The 24,885-nt window shown below is 36.8% G+C and overlaps 2 protein-coding genes across 8 annotated transcripts; both read left to right on the forward strand.

Moving 5' to 3' along the window:
- The first annotated feature begins 294 nt into the window (after nt 1-294).
- On the forward strand, nt 295-19,501 carry LOC110791949 (general transcription factor IIH subunit 2). Of its 7 annotated transcripts, XR_008926403.1 has the most exons (7): nt 296-526; nt 1,401-1,714; nt 2,313-2,774; nt 2,926-3,301; nt 11,037-11,221; nt 12,508-19,121; nt 19,211-19,501. XR_008926403.1 is itself a non-coding variant. In XM_056835181.1 (6 exons), exons 2-5 carry the CDS (start codon nt 1,412-1,414, stop codon nt 11,180-11,182), a joined length of 1,287 nt encoding a protein of 428 aa, XP_056691159.1. In that variant the 5' UTR covers nt 296-526; nt 1,401-1,411; the 3' UTR covers nt 11,183-11,221; nt 19,211-19,501. The 7 variants fall into 7 exon arrangements, 4 of the variants coding, with proteins under 4 accessions (XP_056691160.1, XP_056691159.1, XP_021852411.1 ...); XR_002534245.2 differs by lacking the exons at nt 12,508-19,121; nt 19,211-19,501 and adding an exon at nt 4,657-4,780 and having other exon boundaries at nt 295-526; nt 11,037-11,212; XR_008926404.1 differs by lacking the exons at nt 11,037-11,221; nt 12,508-19,121; nt 19,211-19,501 and adding exons at nt 4,657-4,780; nt 4,873-5,011 and having other exon boundaries at nt 295-526.
- Nucleotides 19,502-21,958: 2,457 nt separating this feature from the next.
- LOC130463366 (uncharacterized) lies at nt 21,959-24,021 on the forward strand. The gene is made up of 3 exons (XM_056832475.1): nt 21,959-22,179; nt 22,265-23,732; nt 23,815-24,021. Exons 1-3 carry the CDS (start codon nt 21,959-21,961, stop codon nt 24,019-24,021), a joined length of 1,896 nt encoding a protein of 631 aa, XP_056688453.1.
- The last annotated feature ends 864 nt before the right edge of the window (nt 24,022-24,885 follow it).

Genomic DNA, 24,885 nt, shown 5'->3' on the forward strand with positions numbered 1-24,885 from the left:
GTTTGCACTGTCGATTTTATTTTCAGTTAATATAATTCCATATACCCACCTCGCCCTTGAGTATGAGAACTCCATACCATAGAGGTTTTGAAGGTGGGTCCCCAAATTTTAAATTTACTCTTATAAAAATAGTAAACCAAACATCAAGTATGGGGTTGGATAATTTCAAACACATACATGATTTCAAAATATGATGAACCAAATACACACTTAATGATTTAATTTCCATTTGTCTACTTGGGCCAGGCCCAAATTTGTAGCACGGTTTCGAATATAGGCTATGCAAGTGTGAAATACAGAGTAAGTGAGATTTTCTTCAACCTATCTTCTTCAACCTAATTTCAGTTTTCTGACGGAAATTTTTTCATACAATCAGCAAGTTTGCTTGGGAAACGTGAATATTAGATTGAAATCTCGTTTCCCATTCGTTTCCGGGATGAATTCAGTTTCAAACACGTCTCTATTTTTCTGAAACGGTTTCGGCGCGCGTTTCCCGGTTTCCCCGTTCCAGGACGTTTCGGAAACGGTAAGTCGTGATTTTTTGGCGTTTCCGTGCTTCGTAGCTTTTTTTCAATTTGTTTTTGATTAAAAATACTATGTTTTGGGCATAATTTAGTTTTATTTTGTTGGAGGGAGCAGAGTAGAAAAGAGCAATAATTTAAGGACATAACAAAGTATAGTTTGATTGAATAAGAATTTGGGCAATTTTTTTTTTTTTGTTATTTGAATTCTGGACCTTGAGGAAATGTAGGTGGGGGGTCGTTCTGTTCATGAGAAGATAGTGTAGAATTAAGTTTTCAAGACTGGTCTTGTCAAATTGAAGAATTTTACTGGTTAATTGTTTGGCTGCTAGTAAGTATATGCTCTATACCTGCAATTTTACTGGTTAATTGTTTGTCTGCTAGTAAATATATATATGCTCTATACCTGCAATTTTTTTTTTTCATAGTTAGGATCAAAGATTGTTAATTGAAGCACATAAAACCAGCTATCGTGCTGTGTATGTCGAGTTTCATCTAAGAAACACAATGACTTTTGAGTTCTGAGGTTGTAAATTGTGACTAAAAGAGAAGCAATCCCCAAGCCGAGCCTAAGCCAAGGTACTTGAGACAGGCAACAGGTCAGTGCCCTGGTTCAGTGACTTCAGTCAGTTTTGCCCCTAATTGCTAGAGGAGAAATTAGGGGGAGGGTAGAAAGTGAAAGAAGATAGTACATGTAAATTTTTTTTGCAGGTCTGAATATGTCTTGGAGTTTGTACTTGCACCATAAAAACATTTATTTTCTTTAGTCTTCGTTTTTTCTTGGATTTGTTTTTCTCTCAACTATTCTAGTAAAAGTGCTTTGGTGGCTCATTGATTTTTGTATAATAGTACCTGATTTTTAATATTTATCATGCTTAGATCTAGAGAGGATGAACAGCATTGAACATAGGGCGGTTAGCAATAGCAGAGGAAGACGACTTAACCGAGATGAAGATGAGGATGATGAAGATGAAGATAATGATATGTCTGCATGGGAGAAAGCCTATACCGATGAGAGATCATGGGAATCTTTGCAAGAAGATGAATCTGGGCTACTTCGTCCAATTGATAATACGTCGATCTACCATGCTCAATATCGTCGGCGTATTCGTTCCATCTCGTCTACCTCAACCTCTGCTCGAATTCAGAAAGGCCTTATTCGCTATATCTATGTCGTCATGGATTTCTCAAGGGTAATGAAGTTCCAAATATGTAGTATTTTTCATTTTAAGCAAAACCCAACCTTCACTGCTAGGTATAGCTTTTGGGAAAGGCTAATTTTTATTATGATTTCAACTTTCAACACCAAATACAGCAGGTTCTTTCTTTTGTTTTTAGAGGGTGGATATTGGAGAGGGTTGGCATCGAGGGATGAAATTTTTTACTGCTAATTAGAAGGATCTCTGTTTATACATGATGTTGTTCTCTGATCAGTATCTCTGATAGACCCTGTAATGTTTTTATACAAATACATTGCCGGACTTTGCATGCAGCCATGAAGTTCTTGACTATAAATATCTGAAGCATTTGGCACACATTATATGCTTTAAGCCTTGAGTCACTGATCATAAATTTAAAGTTCGGATGTTCACTAGTTTTAACCTGGATAAGTACATGACTGGGGAAAACTATGATAATGCTTCACTGTTCATTGATGTGAGGGCTTGAAATATTGAGGAGAATTTTTTTGCGTAGCTACTCACTCAGTCATTGTAGGTATATCATTTAGATATTTGGAGCAGCTCAACACCTGTCTGTTCTATTTTAAATTTTTTTAATCCTTCTCTGTAGGCAGCAGCGGAGATGGATTTTAAACCAAGCAGAATGGCCGTTGTTGCCAAACATGTAGAGGCTTTTGTAAGGGAGTTTTTTGACCAAAATCCACTTAGTCAAATTGGTCTTGTGGCAATTAAAGACGGTGTTTCTCATTGCCTAACGGATATGGGTGGTAGCCCGGAGTCTCATATTAAGGCTTTGATGAAGAAGTTGGAGTGTTCAGGGGATGCGTCTTTACAGAATGCCTTAGAACTTGTTCATGAATGCTTGAATCAAATTCCATCATATGGCCACCGTGAAGTTATAATTTTGTATTCGGCTCTTAGTACCTGTGATCCAGGTGACATAATGGAGACTATTCAAAAGTGCAAGAAGTCGAAGATTAGGTGTTCAATACTGGGTCTTTCTGCAGAGATGTTTATTTGCAAACACATATGCCAGGAAACAGGTGGATCATATGCTATTGCCTTGGATGAGGTGAGTTTTTACTACTGGAAAAGTGTATGATATGAAATTATTTCTAGTTGTAAACTTAATGGTGAAGATGTTTAGTGCTAATTATAGTGCAATATACTCTTCTAGTAATAGTTAACTGTTGAATGACTGATTTAGTTTTCCTTCCTTGTAGTTCCATCTGAAAGAGTTGTTGTTGGAACATGCACCTCCTCCTCCAGCCATCGCTGAGTATGCAATTGCTAACTTGATCAAGATGGGTTTTCCACAAAGAGCAGCGGAAGGCGTGGTCTCAATATGTGTATGTCATAAAGAGGCTAAGGTTGGTGCTGGATACACCTGTCCGAAATGCAAGGCTCGTGTTTGTGAGCTGCCCACAGAATGTCGTATATGTGGGCTAACACTTGTTTCTTCTCCCCATTTAGCAAGGTCATATCATCATCTCTTTCCAATAACACCGTTTGATGAGGTATCTTTTCCAAACAGAAAGATTGCCGGACAGAAATCATATGAAACATGCTTTGGATGCATGCACAATCTGATGGATCCTGGTAAGCATTCATACATCAGTAGTTGGGAGTTCGAATAATTTATTGCATGGGATCCTGGTAAGCATTCATACATCAATAGTTGTTATCATGTTATCCAACTGAAATTTCCCCTTCTTTCTTATACCTGAACTTTGGTTAGATTGACTGGTGTCATTGAACATATAATTTGACTTCTTTCAGTTGTGTACAAAATTTTGGTGTTTCAGTGTGATCAACTATCTAGTTGATGTTTTATTTTAGAGGTCAATTGAGTAAAACGGAATTTATACTAGTTGGTGCATCTATGGCTTCGTGATTTGTGACATTACCTGCGATAAGATGTGTACAATACAGACTGATCTCGCTAGATTATGCATGTGGGAGGATTTAGGAGCAGACTTGGTACTGTGATTATTGATTTTCATACGATAGATGTTGCTTCTGATAAATATTTATGTGATTCTTGCTTATGAAAAATGAATGGTCTTACATATACTAACTTGAGTTCTTGACTAATGGCCGTGTTTGGCGAAAGTAGTTGGTGTTATCGATGTTAGTTGTCAAAATAGCTACTAGCTTTGTACTTGTTTTTAGTTGTTGCTCTGTAGATATTAGTCGTCAGAAAGTTTATCAAATAATTAGTATTCCATAATTAGCTGTTGGATTATTAGAAAAAGAAGGGAACTCCTTTCTACCTCCACCTGCAAAGCTATACTTACACAGTTCTACCTACCTACCTAAGACATTACCTCTACGGATCTCTACCTCTAACGGCCACAATAAAAGCTACTTTATCAAACTCTTTTTTACCTTTTGTTAAGTAAAAGAACTCTAAACTCTAAAAGCTACTACTTATTTATAAAGCTGTTGCATACAAGTCCCATGTACTGTTGGACAATGCACACGGGATATTTGTTCTTGCAAAGAGCCCTTTTTTTTAACTGATTCCTAGTTTATGGTTTCTCCCAGAAAGTTTGCTGCATCAAGATTCAAGAGGTAATTTTACTTCTAGTGTTACGTTAATCATAGAATAGTAAAACAATGTGTCGATATTCAGTTTGAAACGGAGATAGTGAGCCTTTATTCCCCCTCCAAGTATACTTTCTGCAATGCAAATGATTATGGTGCTTGTTAGTTTTATCCCCGATGTGATATCTATCATTCGTCCATCACATATTAAGTTCACATATCTATCATTTGTCCATCACATATCTATCATTTGTCCATCACATATTATCCCCGATGTTAGTTTTATGGTTCACAATAAGTGCTACTGCTGAAGCACTAAACATGCATGTTCTCTTCAATAACCGTTGTCTGGCTCATTTTATGTATGTCTTACTGAGACCCAGTATATTTGAACATGCATGTACAAGGGGCAAGACTAGAGCCTTGAAGGCTTGAAGTACATTTTGCCAAGGGTAAATTATGAACTCCAGAACAATTTAGGGGCCTTAGGGTCCTGCACTCCTGCTTTGTGAATGCGAGGAATCTCAGGAAGTAAGTGATCTGTATGGCTAAGATGTTCTATTCTTAATCAGCATGAATTTACTTAGAACACCAACTGTTGGACATTTTGACTCTCTTTCTAGGTCCAGAGCTGTAGAACTTCTACAACTTCAGAGGCTGAGTTCACAATAACATTCGCACGTGGTCCTATGCTATTTTATGGTTTCCAAAGAAAATAACAGATGAAATTAGTTGGGAAATACGACTGTGAAGTTGCGAAACTAATTAGATAATTCGGTGTCCCTTTCAGCGGGTGGCCATATTGTTGGATTCCCATCTTCGGCTGTGAAGAATTAGTTCAGAATAGTTGCTGAATCTAGTGGGTTTGGATTCCCTGAGAGGTTATGATGATATGTATCTTATTAATTGAACACAAACTGCTCCACATTAAGCATATGGAGAAAATAGGTAACAATATAAAATGAAGGGGAAAACCATACTTTATACCTCATATGTCTTAAGGACTAAGCTTTTTTGGGCCATCAGATTTTTGGTAGAATTCTAGGACCTGGATCACTGCAATGAACTGATATTATGGAGGGGTACTTTAGGAAATAGCTATTTAAGTTAGTACAAGCAGATTGGGGAACAAGTTAGGGGTTAGTCAGGGAGGTAGTACTATATATATAGGCAGCTGTAGAGAAGGAATGTTATGTTGAGTATTGTTGAGGAATTTGGTTGAGCTTTTAAGAGCTCATTGGGACAGAAATCAAGCCTCTCGAATGCTTGAATATCAGTTACTTGTGTTTTCAGTTTATTAATCAAATTTTCATTAGTTTCTTGATTTATGGTCTGTTATCTATGCTAATTCATAGCAAATGGTATCAGAGCAGTCGATTCAGGGAGATTAAATACTGAATTTCAGTTTTTGAAAAAAAAAAAAAAAAATCTGCAATGGAGTTCGCTGGTGAGTGTGCAACACATCGAATGCAAGCATGGATAGGGGAGGATTTTGCCTACATCACAAGAAAAAGAGGTCAAGGAATTCCAGATCCGGAAGAGGAGCGGAAAATCCGGAGAGAGCTTCAACTTCCAGAGTTCAATGGAGTTAATCCCGAGGGTTGGATTCTGGAATTAGAGGATACATTCCATTTTTTCCGGCTTAATGAGGAGGCGAAGTTAAAGGCTGCCATTATAACACTTGACGGAGACGCGCTACAGTGGTTCCAATGGGAACATCAGCGGTGGCCGTTTAATGACTGGCATGAATTGAAGAGCCAGGTGGTGCGACGCTTTGGTTTTTCACGACAAACTCCGAAAAAGCTCAACGGCAAGGCAGAACACCAGAATTTCTCCTCGAGTCAAGTCTGTGGTGGACTACCAATTTTTATAGAAGCTATGGTCGGCAGTCAAGGCAATTATCATTCACCGTCTGAGAACCATAAAAAGGAGGCCAAGCCAATAGATCTGATGGAGGAAGAAAGAGAGGTGGTGAGTATGAGTGAGGTTCATTTAACAACCATTGACTTTCAAACTTCATGTGAGAAAGAGTCCGGTAGCCTACTTACAATGGAGTCTTTGGCTATACCAGGTAGTACGTTACCGGCGAAGGCGACGCTAGTAACATCAGATCTGGAGGAAATAAGGTATGGAGGAACAGGTGGAGGGAACTTTTTTGGTGGGTTTAATGGTGGAGGTCGAGTTGGGTGCGAATTTGTTGGTAGTCTGGCGGAGGAAGTGGTGGGAGGACATGTTGATGGACGGAAAAACATTCTCATCGGCAACGACCATAGTGATGGAGGAATATTCGAGAAAGGAGGAGCCGGAGGTAGTGGTTCCGCCGGTGGTCCTGGCCTTTTGGCCGGCAATTGTAAGATTGGTGGTCGAATTCCAACCTACGGTGGACTGATTAGGGAAGATTATGGATTCTTCAAAGGTGGATCTGAAGCTAGTGGCTCCTTTGGAGATCTGGGTTTCGCCGGCAGAGTTGTGGGTGGTGATTCTGGTGTTTTAACCGGCGGAGAAGAGGAGTTTGTCGAGGGTCACACTGATTCGAGTGCAACTGGTGATGGCCCGAGCAACGACGTAGAGCAACCAGTAGGTGGTGCTGTGCACCAGCAGCTTCAAGAAATCTTTCAGAAGATTCCAGAAATGGAGATTAGAAAAAAAGCGTATGGGAGAAGATATGCTGAGTCATTGAACAGCTTGGGGAGGAAGCTAAATGTAGCTGATGCAATTAGTAAGGGCAATGTTTTAATTACTCAAGAAAGGCACTGCCAGGCCCAAATTTCTGATCCCACTTTCTCTCCTCTACATCTACCTAATCAACCCAACCCAGTTCTAGAGGTCAACACTCCTTCTAACTTCAAGTTTAGACCAACTAGTATAGGACACGTTTCTGGGCCACCAGACTTAAATCTCAGCCCAATCATCTTTAAACCCATTATTTTTCCCAACTTGTCCAGCCCAAAAACTCCCAATTTTCTGATTTTTTCTTCCACATCTAAATTCACTTCTTTAGTACAAGTTTCTACACCCAAACCATTCAGCCCTTCTCTTTTTAATTTCCTCAACCCACAGCCTTTCCATCTCACTTTAGAAAATTCCAACTTCAACCAATTTTTATTTCCACCCTATGACAACTCCAAGGCTAACTTTTTCTTAGCTACACCACCAAAGGAAGTACAAGTACTCACCAATGAAGAGCTTGAACGCCAGTGGAAGCCGGGCATCAATTCTCACACGGACATTGCTAATTGTTGCCAAGGCCGGGAATTTTGTGCTGATTACTATCCACCTTGAGGACAAGGTGGAAGTTTGGGGGGCCGGTAATGCAATGAACTGATATTATGGAGGGGTACTTTAGGAAATAGCTATTTAAGTTAGTACAAGCAGATTGGGGAACAAGTTAGGGGTTAGTCAGGGAGGTAGTACTATATATATAGGCAGCTGTAGAGAAGGAATGTTATGTTGAGTATTGTTGAGGAATTTGGTTGAGCTTTTAAGAGCTCATTGGGAGAGAAATCAAGCCTCTCGAATGCTTGAATATCAGTTACTTGTGTTTTCAGTTTATTAATCAAATTTTCAGTAGTTTCTTGATTTATGGTCTGTTATCTATGCTAATTCATAGCAATCACGATGTTAGTTAACTCCCTTTCAAAGTTTGAACTGATTCTTGAAAACAAGTTGAATCCGTCCTTTTGGGAAAAAGAGGTCATGGCAAGCTGATCAAGCATCTAATTATTGAACTTTAGGCATTAATGCACATATACTTCTTAGCCTTTTAGATAAACATGCAGTACTAATTAATACAAATGCAGAAAGCTTTAGTGTCAGAAGTATATGTGTCCAAATACATCATAGAGAGTACACTTAATTTGGACAAAGAGTACAGTTTAATTGATTCTTCCAATAAAAATATTTTCTTTGTTTAAGTGATCCATTTCTCGTCATTTATACTGAACAGTTTACATAAGTCGCCCCTTCCCTTCCCTCTATCTCACTCATTACTTGTTTCTTATTATTTACCCTGCTGAGTTGTGAGGCTGGTTTCTGATTCAAAAAATTCTCATGCTTTCCCCCTTTTGTGAAAACTAATTCGTATTAGCTAAACCTTTTGAAATAAATGCAATAAATTGATTGATAACTGAGCCAAAAAAGACAAATGTAAAACAAACTCAAAGCTTAAGTTTTGGAATAATTGTATTTTTTGGTAGTTGTTGATTGAATTCATTGAAAGATAAAGCAGCGCTAATTGACTTTTTACTTATGCGGCCATTTAAAGGTTATCAAGCGGTTCAGACCAAGTGCTGTGGGTTTTTTAGTGTGTGTGTGTGTGTTGGTCATACAAGAGTGGATAAATCCTATTAGATAGGAGTGGTGCCTGGGCCTCTTGATGAGCGAGAACCGAAAATTGCATGGCCATGCGGAATAGGATTAAAATGTTAATCCTTATTTGAACAGTTCAAATTCAGCAATCAAGGAGCATAAATTTGAGAATAACATTGTGTTATCAAATTTGGCATTAAGTGACTTAAGGAACTTTAGCATTATTCTCTTGTCTTCGGATAAGCGGGAGATTGAAGGAATATGTACTTAACATTCCCGACAATTACTAAATATAAATAGGAATTAATTATGAAGATAAAGTTAATTATTTTGGTAATCATATTTGCTTGCTAGAGAAAAATGTGAGTAGTAGGACAATAATGATTGGGCCTACAACTTAAATGCATTAATCCTATGAGTTCACACATTGTAGCACAAGTTGAACAAAGCACCACAAGCCCATGTTGGGCCTTATGTTGGTCGGGAAGAAAGGAGGAGAATTAGTTCTCCTAATTAACCTAGACTCCTATTATATACTGATATAATATTAGTCTTTAGAGATAACTGATTAAGCAACATCTTTACAACAAAAAGAAAGAGAACAAACCCTACTTCCTAACCCTTATAACGGGCGCCTATACAACCAAAAGGCAAGATTTTTTACTCTTCCGTTCTAGAAAACGTTGGTGTTCAGCGAGTGTTCTTGGACTAATTAGAGATTTCCATTCTAGCAAACGTTGGTGTTCAGTGAGTGTTCGTGGACTAATTAGAGAAGCAACACTTGGGGCTCTCAGATCTTCAAACAACTTACAACAGGGAATTCACGCTACAAAGGTTGTGTTTGTTGGACCATAATACATATGAATCAATCAATAAGGATGGATTAGCTGTACAACCTTTATAGCGTGAATTTCCTGTTACGCAAGATTTGAAGATCTGAGAGCCCCAAGTGTTGCTCCTCTAATTAGTCCACGAACACTCGTTGAACACCAACATTTGTTAGAACGGAAGAGTAAAAACTCTTGCTTTTTAGTGGCGTAGGCGCCGGTTACTAGGGTAAGGAAGTAGGATTTTTCTTTCTTTTTGTTGTAAAGATACTGCTTAATCAGTTATCACTAAACCATAATATTACATCAGTATATAATAGAAGAAGTCTAGGTTAATTAGGATAACTAATTCTCCTCCTTTCTTCCCAGCCGAGAGAAGTCCCAATATGGGCTTATGTTGCTTTGTTCAATTTGTGCTACAATGTGTGAACTCATAGGATTAATGTATTTAAGTTGTAGGCCCAATCATTATTGTCCTACTAATTACATTTATTACTGAAATAATTAACTCATTATCTTCATAATTAATTCCTATTTATATTTTGTAATCGTCGGGAATGTCTAAGGACATATCCCTTCAGCGTGTTAAGGTATGTCATATTGTCAATGATAATTACGGTAGTTGTTTGGACTAGAGGGTTGTGAATTATGATCTCAATTCATAAGATTTGGCTACCAAATATTCCCTCCGTATTTTATTAAGTGGTGCACTTTGTCCGGCATGAAGTTTAATGTAGACGAGTTGATTGAAAACAAGTGGGGTAAATGTAGATTAAACAATTGAAGTAAAAGATAGTGTTAAATATTACTCATTGGAGTAAAAAACATAACTAGTGGGGTCAATGAGGAAAGAAGAAAATTATAAAATAAGAGGGAAAGTTTCCATAAATGGAAGGTGCATAACTTAATAAAATACGACCGATTATGGAAGTGCACTACTTAATAAAATACGGAGGGAGTACGTTGCATGCGGCTTTTGCTAGGGAGTGAAAATTGAATTAATTATTATGATCAACATAAGCTGTGTGGCTGGGAGATAATAGAGAATAGGGGATTTGACATGGGAGAAAAATGGTGTTGATCTTAGTGAAAAATTGACAATATAATGTATTCTCTCTGATCATTACTCGGAGAAGAATGGCGATCATATTATCTGGGTGCTTAATTTTTAGGTCGAAAAGATGAGTCCAAATTTGATTTAAGAACTTCAGCTGATTGATAGCAATAGTTCTTACAGCCTGATATGTCCTCCAATTTAGCTAATAGTAATGTTGCTTGCAAGTTACAAAGTTTTAACCAGATCTTGCTCATTAAACACCATCTTTCAGAAGGTAGGAAAACCCAATCCACCAAATCACTGTGTCCAATGAAACATTTGTGTAAGATGGGGCCTGTGGTGGAGTTAGCTTTACAATAGAGGCATCTGGTAGAAGTTGTACAGCCTGAGCAGTAGTTTATTTTACTTGTCAGTAGGTATGACAAGTGAAAAGCAAAATGATGATGGGAAATGTTTTTGCATTATGAACTTGTAGTTTTATTTTAGGCTTTAAGCAGCCTGTTAGTCTGTTCCTCAAACTGAAGCGTTTGCATAAATCATAAGTGAGATGATTTTTGTTTGTTGGTTATTTTAAATATTTATTTGGTTCATGCAGGGACTGGATCTGGTTACTGTGTTACGTGTCCGAAATGCAAAAAGTATTTCTGCCTTGATTGTGACATTTATATTCATGAAAGTTTGCATAATTGCCCCGGCTGCGAGAGTTTAAGACATTCCAATTCAATCAATGCTGGTGGATGATGAAAGACCTGTACGATCTGTTTGTCCCTCTGATGAGCGGTGAGATTCTATTCCTTTCTTTTTGATGCTGAAGTTAAATGTAGTCAATTGGTTTAGTTTCATTTTCTGTTTCTGCAGTTACTGCCACAAATACTGGTTTTGCACATTTTGTAAGGCCTAGAAAAACATACTTTTTTGGATCTTTCATCAAGTAGGGGTCCTTTTACCTCAGTATAGTTTCGTCCCGTTTCCACAGCCATATATTATGACTTTTGTTTCAATATTTTTTTTTTGAATTTATTGGCAGTGAAATTTTTCCCAGTAAATGTCCTCCTGTAGACATGTACTAGTTGACAGGAGATATCATTATCATTATCATTACCCCAGTGCCTCAAAGAGGCTCCCGCAAGAAGCGGGGTAAGGGGGGGTCGGGTGTACGCAACCTTACCCCTGCAATTGCAGAGAGGTTGTTTCCAATTGACCCAAAAACGATAACGGAACGACAATGGGACGACCGTCTCCTACTTCATAGAAAGGAAGCGAAGAGGTTTTAAGAGCCATTTTGATTTAGTCCATTACATCCCATAGCCAAAAGAACAAAAGAATCTTCGGCTCCATCGGAAATGGACATAGTTGACAGTAGATAATGTCAAGAAAATTTGTCTTGAGAATTGAGAGCAAAAGGAGGTTGGCCTCAGATTTGAAGATAATACCCATATGGTAGAATGTATATTCATTATTCTCTTAGTCTTTTGTTTCTTTATTCGGCCTCCGCTTTATGCTATAGTAACTTTTGAGCTTGATCTCAGTTCTGGAAAGTTAAACCTTGAAATCAATTTCTGAACAAGATTTCGATTCCGAAATGACGAGAATTTAAATTGTTTTGAAACTTCTCTGAAAATTGTTAGTTTTCATGCTTGGATCTTTATATTCAAACTTCAAAGAAGATTTCTGTTGAGGAGTAAGAATTTTTTTTGGGCATAATGACATATGTGGACGAAGGTGAAAATATATGAACCAAGGCTCCGATGGATTTTGGGCTCGCTGCACAATGGAAGTAGAGGAATGTTTGGTGTTGCTACTTGGATGTCAAAAAACCAATTTGATCTTCCCCTCTGGCAAAAAAAAAAAAGTGAAGGAATGACTCAGTTTAAATTTTCATCATCTCTTAGATCTTGTTTCTTCTTCCAAAGTCAAAATTAAAGAAACTTGGATGAATATTTACGATTCTTTATTTAACTATCTCACAATAGCTGTAAATCTATATGACCTATGAGAATTGTCTTTCTAAAATTTTCCTCATTCTCGAATGTATACCTCTGCTATCTTGACTATAATGACTGCAGATTTTTTCTTCAAATTTTTACTCGGAGGCAAAATCGTACAACCAAGTCAATTATCGTGTTCTAAGGAGAGGTCATAAGCCTCAAGTTCAAGAATGAAGAGTAAGCCATTGAAAGTTCCAGCACTGGCTGCACATTCCTATCTTCACTTGAGTTTTTATGGTTAAGTTGGCCGTTTCGTAGGCATATTTGATTGGTTTGGGTAACTCTTCCTAGAAAGTGTAGTGGAGCTGAATACTGTTGTTCTTGTGTAGGACTTGTGTTGGCTAGGCTTGGGAGTATTTTTTTGTCAGTATCTCATCTTCCAGGTTGTATTAAATTGTTTAAATTATTAATAAAAATTATTTAATTGCCAAAAATTAAAATATTTCAGAAAGCTATTGAGCTTAAAGTTCGATGCAAATCTTTAGCAGTCAGCATTGTGTTGGGCGTTACTGATTTCTGCGAAAGGTGCGAGCAATGACCTGTAGAGGTCGTGACCATGTTATAACTTCTCGGTGAGGCTGGTTACTTTGACTCTAGGTTACAGGGTATATAGTGATCAGGCTAATAGTCTGGTTGTGATACTTGTGAACAAAATAAGTTCAGGCAACCGATTAAGAAGACTATGAAGGGAGCGAGTTCTGCATTTGAATCTGAGAAAGGAAAACAGAAGGAGATTAGGAGGTAATTTGGGGTAATTTGAGGGAATGAGGAATTCGATTGAAGGAGCTTCGAAGCTGCTAAAGACATAAACCAGTAAGATGGAAATGAGAAAGTAGTCAGAAATTTCTGGGATGAACAGGGAATGAAAGGACTTACTGACAACATGATTGCCTGTTGTTTCTTAGGTTTATCATGAAGGAATATGTCCTTTAATCAAGATGGCAATCACTAAATATAGATTAGGATTAATAATGGAGATTAATAATCCGGTTATTTAGGTGGTCATAATATTTTGCTAGAAACCAATTATGATCTGTGGGCTAATTATTATTGGGCTACTACTAACATAACCGGGTCCTATAAGGTCACACACAATAGAGTATTGGATATGATCAATATGACCCAAGGCCCATGATGGTCTTTGGTGTTGGATAGGATTTTGGAGTAGTTAAGGTTTACTAGGATACTAGGTTCCCTAGTTCTAGTAGGATTGGTTTATCAAGTTATTATATATAGACGTGATGACCATATGATTGAAAAAAAGTTGAATAAATTATTAACCTTATTCAATACTCCAAATCCGTCCCTTCCTTGTGAAAGTGAGAGAGAGATTTCCATCTTCTCCATCCGTTCTAGCAAACGACGCAAGGAGATCTTGATCCGTGCTCGTGTGGACTAAGTAGAGGAATCACGCTTGGGGTTCTGTCCCCGAATTGGTCCTTGTTCGTATACTCGGGAATCACGCATCAAAGGTATATTTAACTCCTATATTATGATTCATATTAATGTATGCTTGCGATCCTGTTAGATGTGAGAAAAGTGTTTTCTGCGATTCCGCTATTAGCATCTAATCTTACAGTGGTATCAGTTAGCTCCTTGCATACGTTAATTTTGATCATGATTAAAGTTTTAATTTTGATGCATATTCTTGATTATTTTTGATTCAATACGACAGAAAATAGTATATGGATTAATATGGAAAATTAAAATATTGATTTTAATTGTTTGGGTTGTGTAAAATATTGATCTTATACAACGAACTCTCGTCAAAACATGTCTGCTATATGAATTCGAAATTTATGGCTAAATAATCTGATTATTTAGCTTATTATTTTCAACTTGTACCTGATTTATGCCCAAAACATTGATTAATTGTGCACAAAATCGTTTTATGCCCAATTTTTCTATGAACCCTAATTTTATGAAAGTTACACACCCCAAATTCAATCAAATTGTTGTTTGAAATCTTACCAATTCACGCAAATTGTTGCGCGAATCTAGTGGGAGAAGCGGGATTGGGCGCGGCTTGCTTCCGGGGGCAAGGTTGTCGGGGTTGTCGAGCAAGGCTGCACAAACCCGGAAGCCAGTGGGCTCGCGCAACTGTTGCGTGGATGCTTGGTGGTGACTCCGGCCGTTTTCTGCGATGGTGGCTGCGGCGTTTTCACCTGTGATAACGTGCCGGTATCGCTGACGAACGGGTGACATGACAGGCTGGTGGTCGGAGGTAATAGGTGATAAGTTGGTTGCTGATATTGTTTCGGTGCTGCATCTTACTTCGAATATCGTATACCCAAAAAATCGCCTAACTTAATCAATGCTCGGATTATACAGGGGTGTGCACGGTGCTCTCGTGCACCTGCCCAAAAACGCACAAAATAAAAATAAAACGCAACAAACATAAAAATCGCAAAAAAAGATAGAAAAGAACAGAGAAAATAAATCAGAAAAGAACATTAACAAGTAAAGTAAAAGAACATTAGCAAAAAACCAAAAAGAACAGTAATATTGACAAATCAGACAAAAGGTACAAATATAAAAAGCAGTTATATTTTTTCTTGTTCTTTTAAGTTCTGGAAATGTTCTTTTCCAACCAATTTACAGTATGTTCTAATTAAAAATAAAACGACGAACCTTTGATGAACTTTAAAACCAAATTTATATTTTTTCTTGTTCTTTTAAGTTCTGGAAATGTTCTTTTCCAACCAATTTATATTCTAATTCAAAAATAAAACGACGAACCTTTGATGAACTTTAAAACCAGATCTATATTTTTTCTTGTTCTTTTAAGTTCTGGAAATGTTCTTTTTTAACCAATTTATGCTCTAATTCCGTTGTTTTATTTATCAAAAAAATATCTGAAAACATCACTATAATATGTAAAAAGAACAATTGCTGATTCTAAAAAAGAACACACTATTTTGATGCCATAGAAATAGAAAGTTATAAGAAAAGAACATTAAAATTTAAAAAGAACATAGAATTAAGAACGAGAAAATTTACCTTAATCACCCGATGCACCTTTATCAACATCATAAACTTCTTTGAATGAATAAAAAAATTTCAAAAAATAGCGAAATTGAAATAGTATTTCGCTTAATAAACTAGTTTTTTGTAAACGTAATTCAATTAAAATCACATTTCAGAGAAAGGAGGAGAAAATTTGTTTTGAACTTTCTCTCTCATAAAATCTCTCTTTTGTTGGGAGAAACTAAAAGCTCTCCTCTTTCTCTATCAAGAATGTGTTTCTAAAATGAGAAGTTATGAATCCAATAGGAGAAATATTATATATATAGAAAATGAAAAATAAAAGAAATAAAAAAAAGAGGGGGAAGGAGAAGAAATACAAGCCATGTTCATGATAAGAACGGTGCACTTGTTTTTTTTTTTTTGGGTTTTGTTGTTCTGTTCTTTTATGTTTATTAGATATAAATCTTAATGTTCTTTTATGTTTGTTCTTTTTTCAAAAAGTACAGTATTGAAGAGCAAAGGAAGCTTTTACTTGACCAGCAACAAATGATGTTAAATCTTCAAAAACAGCTAAAAGAACAAGAAGAGAGGCTGAATAAACAGAGCAATTCATCAAAAGAACAAAAAGAGGATGAACCTCAAAGAACATATAAATAAAAGAACATTATAAATAAAGAAAAAAAACATTATAAATACAGAAAAGAACATATCATGTAGAACACTTATTTTAACCATGTAAAACAACATTACCAATAAAAAAACGAACAACAACAGAGCATCAAAGAACATAATAAAGTAAAGAAAAAGAACATTATAAATAACAGAAAAGAACATATCATGTAGAACACTTATTTTAACCATGTGAAAAAAGAACAACAAAAAAGATAAAAGAACAACAAAAATGGTAAAAGAACAATTTGATCTGAAGTGTGTAATATCAAAAGAACAACAAGCTAAAGCAAAAAAGAACAATAAGCTAAAGCATAAAAGAACAACAAGCTAAAGCAAAAAAGAACAACTTGTTCAATAATTATTTTCTGTATTATTACGATATCTTAATACATATATGAGAACCAATATATAAAAAAACAAAAGATAAGACTAAAAGAACATATAAAATCGAAAAAAGAACAGAAATCAAAATCATCAGAAATATATAATCAAGATACATAAATCAAGGTTATTGAGAAATGCAGAAATCGAAATGATAAAAAAAAATCAAAATAAATTGAAATGACGAAAATAATGAACATGGAAATCAAAATCATCATAAATAAGTAATTCGTTTTTTAAAAATTGAAAAATTACCTTCACAAATCGGATTATCAACAGAGGAATCAAATTTGAAGAAGAATCAATAGAATTTGATATTGAAGTAGAAAAATCAACCAATATCTGAGAATTTTCCATTACTTTCTCTCTCATTTTCACAGTTTCTCTTTCCTTTCCATAGTTTTTCTCTCTCCTCTTCACAAATTCTGATTCGAAAATTATAAAAAAGAAGGTATATATACCAGAAAAATGGAGCGAAAAACAAAAGAGCGACAAAAAAGGGACAGAGCAGTCATTGTTCTTTTTTTTAAACAAAAGAACAACGTTTGTTCTTTTTTTTTATCAAAAAAACGTTTGTTCTTTTCTTCTCCGGATTCAACAAGATATCCGTGTTTTATATATGACGCGTGTCGTTTGGACACCGGTGCACCAAGAGCACCATACACACCCCTGCACAATCGTATTTGCGTAACTTAACATGGACTTGGTTTTGTCTTTTGTCATTATTATCAAACTACTCCATGTAACCTTTTTTTTTATCAATTCCATATGCTATTACCATTGAATCAAAATAATAAGATTGTTTTAAATTAATTAATTTAGGTAAGTTAGGCTAATTAATTAAAAATAAGATAATTATCAATATGATTAATAGTTTATTAAGGTCATTTACTTTAATTAAGTAAATGAATGAATGCCAATATTATGATATTATATGATATGCGTGTATGGAATATATGATATTTTGTTACAGGCACGTGACTAGTATGACCCAAAATAGGATAGAAAATACGATATGCGTATCGTTTTGTATTCTTGTAATTTTTAAATACGATCTGCGCATCGTTTGTATTATTGTAATTTAAGGTTTTAAATTAGATTATAAATACACTATTGTAAGCACAATGGAGCAAGAAGGTCCAATCAAGATTCAAGGATGGTGATCCAAGAAAGATGAACATGAACTTTTGAAGATTTGATCTAAAAGGGCCATAATAGGATCACATTTATTTTATGCATTTTGTATTGCCTTAAAATGCTTATCTAAGTTTATGTATGTTGCTAGTTTATGTCATTAGTTCACTAGTAAACGAACTAACATAGTAATACTTAGGTTCCTTAAAAGAAAATTGAGGTAATGTCTTTCCAAATCATAACCTATGAGGCCTTGGGGAATATGGAAGATAGTTTCTGCTAAAGCGGGGTGTCTTTTCATTGACCTTAGGATAGTACGGGTAAATCTATATAAGGGGTTTATAGCCTTGATTTGGTTGCACTCAACAAAATCATCAAAAGATAAAGTTTTGGATTTTGAGGCATAGAAATAAGTTAACATAAGATGTAACCTATTAACCAAGAGTTATAAATGGTATAATTAGTAAAGGGGTTTACTTACCTTGACCACAATGAATTTTAGGGAAGTGCTAAAGTACGCTTAAAACCTTGTGGAATGGGGTCTTGGAATCATTTTATTCACAAGGGACAAAATAATTTGAATAAAATGCACATTAGCTTATGTATGTTTAAAGCATGTTTAATTTTTCTTAAGCTTTTGTATGACAAACATGATTTTAAATTTTGCAAATTTTCTATTGTAGATATTATGACTAACAACCAACCTATCATCAATATTCGTTCGCTCCTTGAGAAGGACAAGTTGAACGGAAACAACTTCCTTGATTGGGAAAGGAATCTAAGAATTGTGCTTAGATCCGAAGGAAGAGAGGATGTCCTTGAGACCCCTATCCCAACTCTGAGCGCCACAGCAACTGATGCTGAAAAGGCTGATCAGAAAGCTATAAAAGAGAAGTCAGTAGTTGTCACTTGCCTTATGCTAGCTTCCATGGAATCAAAGCTTCAAAAGAGGTTTGATTTAATGGATGCTTACACCATCATTGCTACTCTTAAAAGTATGTTTGTGGAGCAAGAAAGGGTGGGGAGGTATGATACCCATAAGGCAATTCTTGAGTCCAAACTCGAGGTGGGTAAGCCAGTCGGTCCTCATGTGTTCAATATGATTGGACATTTTGAGAACATGGAAAGACTTGGATTCCCATATGGTCAATAGTTGGCCACTGACATCATTCTGCACTCTTTACATGATGGCTTTTCTCAGTTTAGGCTAACTTCAATATGAATGGAGATTCAAAAACTCTTGAAGAATTACATGGAATGCTTAAAACTGTTGAGAAAAACATAATTGTTGAACCTAAGAAGGAAGTTCTCATGGTCAACAAGGGAAAAGGGTTCAAGAAAGGGGCCGCTGGAAAGAAGAAGAAGCATGTTCAAGGGAAGGGAAAAGAAGTTGCTCATCCTAAGGCAAAAACTTCTGAAAAGGCTAGAGTAGTTGCTGACAGCGATTGTTTCTACTGCAATGCAAAAGGGCATTGGAAAAGGAATTGCCCAAAGTTCCTGGAAGACAAAAAAAAATGGAACTGTAGCTTCCACTTCAGGTATATATGTTATAGATATTCTTGCAGCAAATACTACTTCATGGGTATTTGATACCGGATGTGGTTCTCACATTATTTCGAATGTGCAGGGACTAAGAAGAAGTAGGAGCTTGGCTAAGGGAGAGGTAGACCTACGCGTTGGAAATGGTGCAAAGGTTGCAGCCCTCGCAGTAGGATATTATAGTCTATCTTTACCATCTGGTTTAGTGTTAGAATTAAATAATTGTTATTTTGTTCCTGCAATTACCAAAAACATCATTTCAGCTTTCGTTTTGGATTATGAAGGTTTTACATTCGTTATAAAGAATAAATGTTGTTCTATTTATAAGGATGATATGTTTTATACCACTGCTAAATTGTTGAATGGGCTTTATATGCTAGATCTATGAACCCATGTCTATAACATAAATACTAAAAAGCAAAAATCAAATGATTTGAACACCACTTACCTATTGCATTGTCGTTTAGGTCACATTAGCTTACAACGAATCAAGAAACTCCAAAAGGATGGACTTCTAAAATCATTTGATTGTGAATCTTTTGAAACATGCGAATCATGCCTAATGGGAAAAATGACAAGATCACCTAAAGAGCTAGTGATCTCTTGGGCCTCATCCATACAGATGTATGTGGACCAATGAGTTCAGAAGCTAGAAGTGGGTTTCGATACTTCATTACCTTTACGGATGATTTAAGTTGATATGAGTATATTTACTTAATGAAACATAAATCTGAATCTTTTGAAAAGTTCAAAGAGTTCCAAAATGAAGTGCAAAATCAACTTGGCAAGAAAATCAAAGCATTACGATCTGATCGTGGTGGCGAATATTTGAGTCAAGAATTTGATAATCATCTAAAGAGATGTGGAATCGTTTCACAACTCACTCCACCAGGAACTCCACAATTGAATGGTGTTTCTGAAAGGAGGAATCGAACTCTACTTGATATGGTTCGCTCTATGATGAGTTTTGCTGAACTTCCAATATATTTCTGGGGACATGCTCTAACAACTACCGCATTTACACTAAACAGGACTCCGTCTAAGGCTGTTGAAAAGACTCCATACGTGTTATGGACCGGAAAAGTTCCAAAACTTTCTTTTCTAAAAATCTGGGGTTGTGAGGCTTATGTAAAACGTTTACTCTCAGACAAGCTTGCACCGAAATCAGATAAATGCTTTTTCGTAGGGTATCCTAAGGAAACAAAAGGATACTATTTATACAATCCAAGTGAGCACAAAGTGTTTGTTGCTCGGGATAGTGTCTTTCTGGAAAAAGATTTTATTTCCAAAAAGACAAGTGGGAGAAATATTCATCTCGAAGAAGTTCGAGAAGAGCAACAAATGGACATAGATCAACCTATGTTAGAGACGACGGTTTGGGGCGACACAACCCTTTATAGGGAAGCTACCCCTACGCCGGAGGAAGATCCATTCAATGGTCCTCCTCCTAACGTCCCACTCGAATCTAATTCGTGCGGAGTACCACAAACAGTTGTGGAATCTCCTCTTGTTGTTCAACCCACACGTAGATCTGAAAGGCCCAGAATCCCATCAAAGAAATATACTGATTTCATATTGACTGGAAATTTGGTCATCTTGCTTCTGGAAAGCAAAGATCTTACTACTTACAAGCAAGCTGTGACGAGTCCAGACTCCAAAAAAATGGCATGAAGCATGACATCTTAAATGGATTCCATGTCCGAAATCAAGTATGGGACTTGATAGACTTGCCAGATGGGATAATACCCATAGGGTGCAAGTGGGTTTTCAAATTGAAAAAGGACAAGGATGGAAACATAACAGTTTTTAAAGCTAGATTAGTTACAAAAGGATTCAAACAAGTTCATGGTATTTGAAAAGAAGCTCTTCCTTTCTCCCCAAGGTTTCTCTTGGCGCACGATAAGCTTATCGTGCACCGCTGCCATGGCACGAAAATCTGGGGGCAAAGCGCAAGGGAACAAACAAGGTAGCCATGGAAATGAGAAGACGAAGCCTCGAGGACCATCATTTCATTCTCAAGCTCTCAGAACTCGCCCTGTTGATGAAACTTTGGGGGTTGAACCACTAGATTTTGGGGTGGAAAATGAGATTCTTACACCAAAATCTGGGTTGCAACACCTTCAATTGCGATCGGAGGTGCGCCACTCCTTCAATGAATGGATGCAGCAAATACATCACTCTTCTGATGTTGTGCGCCAAAATAGAGCAAATGTGGATGTTGGTACGATTTCTATTCCTATCTTACAACAATTTGATGATGCAGTTGTTAATCAGCATGATGATATTAGTGAGTTGTCTGTGAAATCGTATTCGAATGATTCGATTGAAATAGTAGACCCTGTTCAGATTGAAGTTGATGATATTCAGGAGGAGGTTGAGTTTTGGAATTCTGCTGGAAAAATTTTAAGGTTGACAAGGTTGTGATGGTGAAAAAAGGGATGTTTCTGGTTCGATTTTTCACTATGGATATGAGGGATAAGGTCTTGACAGGCCATTTTTTCTTTGATGGAAAGCCACTAATCATGAAGCCATGGAGTGGTGACATGGATATGGAGAAAGAAGAGATCAAGTCTGTTCCAATCTGGATTTAATTAAAACTTAGCATTAAGTATTGGGGGGAAAAGGCTTTGTTTAAAATTGTGAATCAAGTTGGAACACCTATTAGGAGGGATGCTGCCACTTCTAATAGAGATAAGATTCAATTTGCCAGAGTTTTGGTTGATATGCCTCTTACTCAGAAACTTCCTGATACTTGTCATTTATGAATGAACATAATGTTCTGACTGAGGTGGATATAAAGTATGAATGGAAACCAACCATTTGTGGAGTGTGTAAAATGGTGGGTCATCAGGATACTGAGTGCAGGAAAGGAACTAAAAGAGTGTGGGTTCAGAAACAACAAGTGCAACCAATGATTCACACTCCTGTTGTGGATCAGGATGGTTTCCAGAGAGCTCTTAAACCAATAAGGGTAAGGAGCTCCATAGCAGTTCCCACTCAAGTTACTAATACATTCCAGCTGTTGAATGCAGATGATGTTGGAACTGAACCAGTGAGGCATGAGGTTGAAAGTGAGGAAAGTGATCTAGGAAGGAGGGATCCTTCCCAATCCTATGGATAGAATATTAGCTTGGAATGTCAGAGGTCTTAACCTAGCTAAAAAACAAGGTGTTGTGAAGAGCTTCATTCACAAGCATCATGTGGGGTTGGTGGGACTTCTGGAACATAAGGTAAAGGTTTCTAAGCTTGGAAATCTGTACCAGAATGTGTTTTTGAACTGGTGTTTTACCAGTAATAGTAGTTTTCATGATGGAGGGAGGATTGTGCTTGCTTGGAATCCTAGTAGCTTTACTGTGAGCATTTTGAGTGTTACATCTCAACTTATTCATTGTTCAGTTCAGGTAGTGGGAAGTTCTCAGAAGTTCTTTTGTACTTTCATTTATGCATTTAATGAAAGTCATAAAAGATTGGAGTTGTGGAAAGATCTTAAAACTTTGTACACTCAGGATCCTTGGATTGTTTGTGGTGATTTCAACTGTATTATGGCTGCTGAGGAAAGAATAGGAGCTCTAGTCAGAAGTGGTGAGATTGTGGATATATGTGAATGTATGCATTTCTGTGGTATGGAGGATGTTAAGAGTCCGGGGAATCATTTCACATGGAATAACAAACATCAAGGTTCAGCTAGAGTTTTCTCCAAGATTGATAGAGTAATGGAAAACTCCACCTGGCAAGGCAATTATCCTACAACTGAGGTATGTTTTATGAATGAGGGAACTTTTGATCACTCCCCTGGTTTGATCACAGTTTACCCTAGAATTGAAGGGGGTAAAAAGCCTTTTAAATACTTTACTATCTGGAAGAGCTCTTCTGAGTTCACTTCCATAGTAAAGGATCAATGGGATAAGCAGTTCCATGGTACTAAGATGTATGTGGTAGTGAGTAAATTGAAGCAAGTAAAGTTTGCTTTAAAAGAGCTAAATAGGAAGGGTTTCAATGATATACAGGCTGCAGATTTGAAAGCTTTTAATGAGTTGACTGCAGCTCAAAAAGCTATGCATTTGAATCCAACTGATCATGCCCTTGCTGATTTGGAACTGCAAGCTATAAAAGAATATAAAATGAAGCATGAGGCCTATTTGGCTTTCTTAAGACAAAAGGCAAAGTTATATTGGCTGAAAGCAGGAGATGAGAATACTAATCTTTTTCATCAGAGTATTAGACAGAGATGTTCCCAGAATCAGATTTATAGTATTCATGATATGCATGGAGGCTGGAAGGAGGAATCTGGTGATGTGACTAAGGCTTTCCTGGAATATTATGACACTCTATTGGGCACTACTCAACCTAATAGGAGAGTGGTGCTCAGGCATATTGTTCACTCAGGTCCACTCATTAATGATACTCATAGAGCAATTCTTAATGCTCCATATACTGCTGAGGAAGTGAAGAAAGCATTATTTTCCATTCCTGGGGTTAAAGCTCCAGGACCAGATGGATTTGGTGCTTATTTTTTCAAAGATACATGGGAAATTGTAGGTGAGGAGGTGGTTGCTGCCATTCTGGATGTGTTGCAACAAGGGAAGCTTTTGAAGGAGCTGAATCATACTGTGATTACACTTATCCCTAAAATAGTGCCCTAACAATGTGAGTGATTTTCGTCCTATTTCCTGTTGTAACACCTTGTATAAGTGTGTTACTAAAGTTTTGTGTGGCAGGCTCAGACAAATTTTACCTGATTTGATTCTAGAAAACCAGGGAGGTTTTGTTCATGGAAGACATATTGTCCATAACATAATGGTGGTGCATGATCTAGTTAAGCATTATGGAAGGAAAGATGTTAAACCTAGCTGCTTAATGAAGATAGATTTGCAGAAAGCTTATGATACTGTGGATTAGAATTTTTTACAGGAGATGTTGGAGCAGTTAGGGTTCCCAGAAGCTTTTGTTCACATGGTTATGGAGTGTGTGACAACTCCTATGTTTTCTCTGATGATTAATGGGTCTATGCAAGGTTTTTTCAAGTCTCAGAGGGGTTTGAGACAAGGAGATCCCATGTCTCCACTACTTTTTGTCATATGTATGGAGTATTTGTCTAGAATTCTCCATAATATGAGCATGATGCCTTTGTTTCAATACCATCACAGATGCAAACCTGTTAACCTCACTTATCTGTGCTTTGCAGATGATCTGATTCTGTGCTGTAAGGGTGATTTCCCTTCTGTTTATCTGATGTTACAAGCTTTTAAGCTTTTTTCCACTATTTCAGGTCTACATGCTAATAAACAAAAGTCATCTGTGTATTGTTATGGAATGTCAGAAACTGATATGAGAAGGGTGGAGTTAGCTTCTGGGTTTACAAGAAGCAGATTGCCTTTTAAGTATTTGGGTGTTCCCATCTGTTCCAAGAAAATCACTGCTGCTCAATGTGACATGCTAGTTGATAAAATGGTTGGTAGAATCAAGATTTGGAGTTCCAGGAATCTGTCTTACACTGCTAGAGTGCAGCTGATTAATTCAGTGTTGTTAAGCTTGCACATGTATTGGGCACAAATATATGTGCTTCCTAAGAAAGTTTTGCAGGATATTAACAAGATTTGCAGATCTTTCTTATGGAGTGGTAAGGCTTATAGCTCTAAACCAAGTAATATCTCTTGGGAGAAGGCATGTTGTGGCAAGCAGGAAGGTGGTTTAGGTTTTAGAGATATTATCAAGTGGAATACTGCAATGATGGGGAAATATGTCTGGGCAATTGCTTATAAA

Source organism: Spinacia oleracea, chromosome 1, assembly GCF_020520425.1.
Source record: "Spinacia oleracea cultivar Varoflay chromosome 1, BTI_SOV_V1, whole genome shotgun sequence".
Classification (NCBI taxonomy): domain Eukaryota; kingdom Viridiplantae; phylum Streptophyta; class Magnoliopsida; order Caryophyllales; family Amaranthaceae; genus Spinacia; species Spinacia oleracea.

Bases quoted from the DNA above. Each gene is read 5' to 3' on its own strand.
- LOC110791949 (XM_056835181.1), top strand. From the start codon at position 1,412: ATGAACAGCATTGAACATAGGGCGGTTAGCAATAGCAGAGGAAGACGA. The intron at 2,775-2,925 runs GTGAGTTTTTAC...CCTTCCTTGTAG, and splicing joins ATGCTATTGCCTTGGATGAG to TTCCATCTGAAAGAGTTGTT. The intron at 3,302-11,036 runs GTAAGCATTCAT...TGGTTCATGCAG, and splicing joins GCACAATCTGATGGATCCTG to GGACTGGATCTGGTTACTGT.
- LOC130463366 (XM_056832475.1), top strand. From the start codon at position 21,959: ATGGTGGGTCATCAGGATACTGAGTGCAGGAAAGGAACTAAAAGAGTG. The intron at 22,180-22,264 runs GCATGAGGTTGA...TTGGAATGTCAG, and splicing joins GTTGGAACTGAACCAGTGAG to AGGTCTTAACCTAGCTAAAA. The intron at 23,733-23,814 runs GTGATTACACTT...ACCTTGTATAAG, and splicing joins TGAAGGAGCTGAATCATACT to TGTGTTACTAAAGTTTTGTG.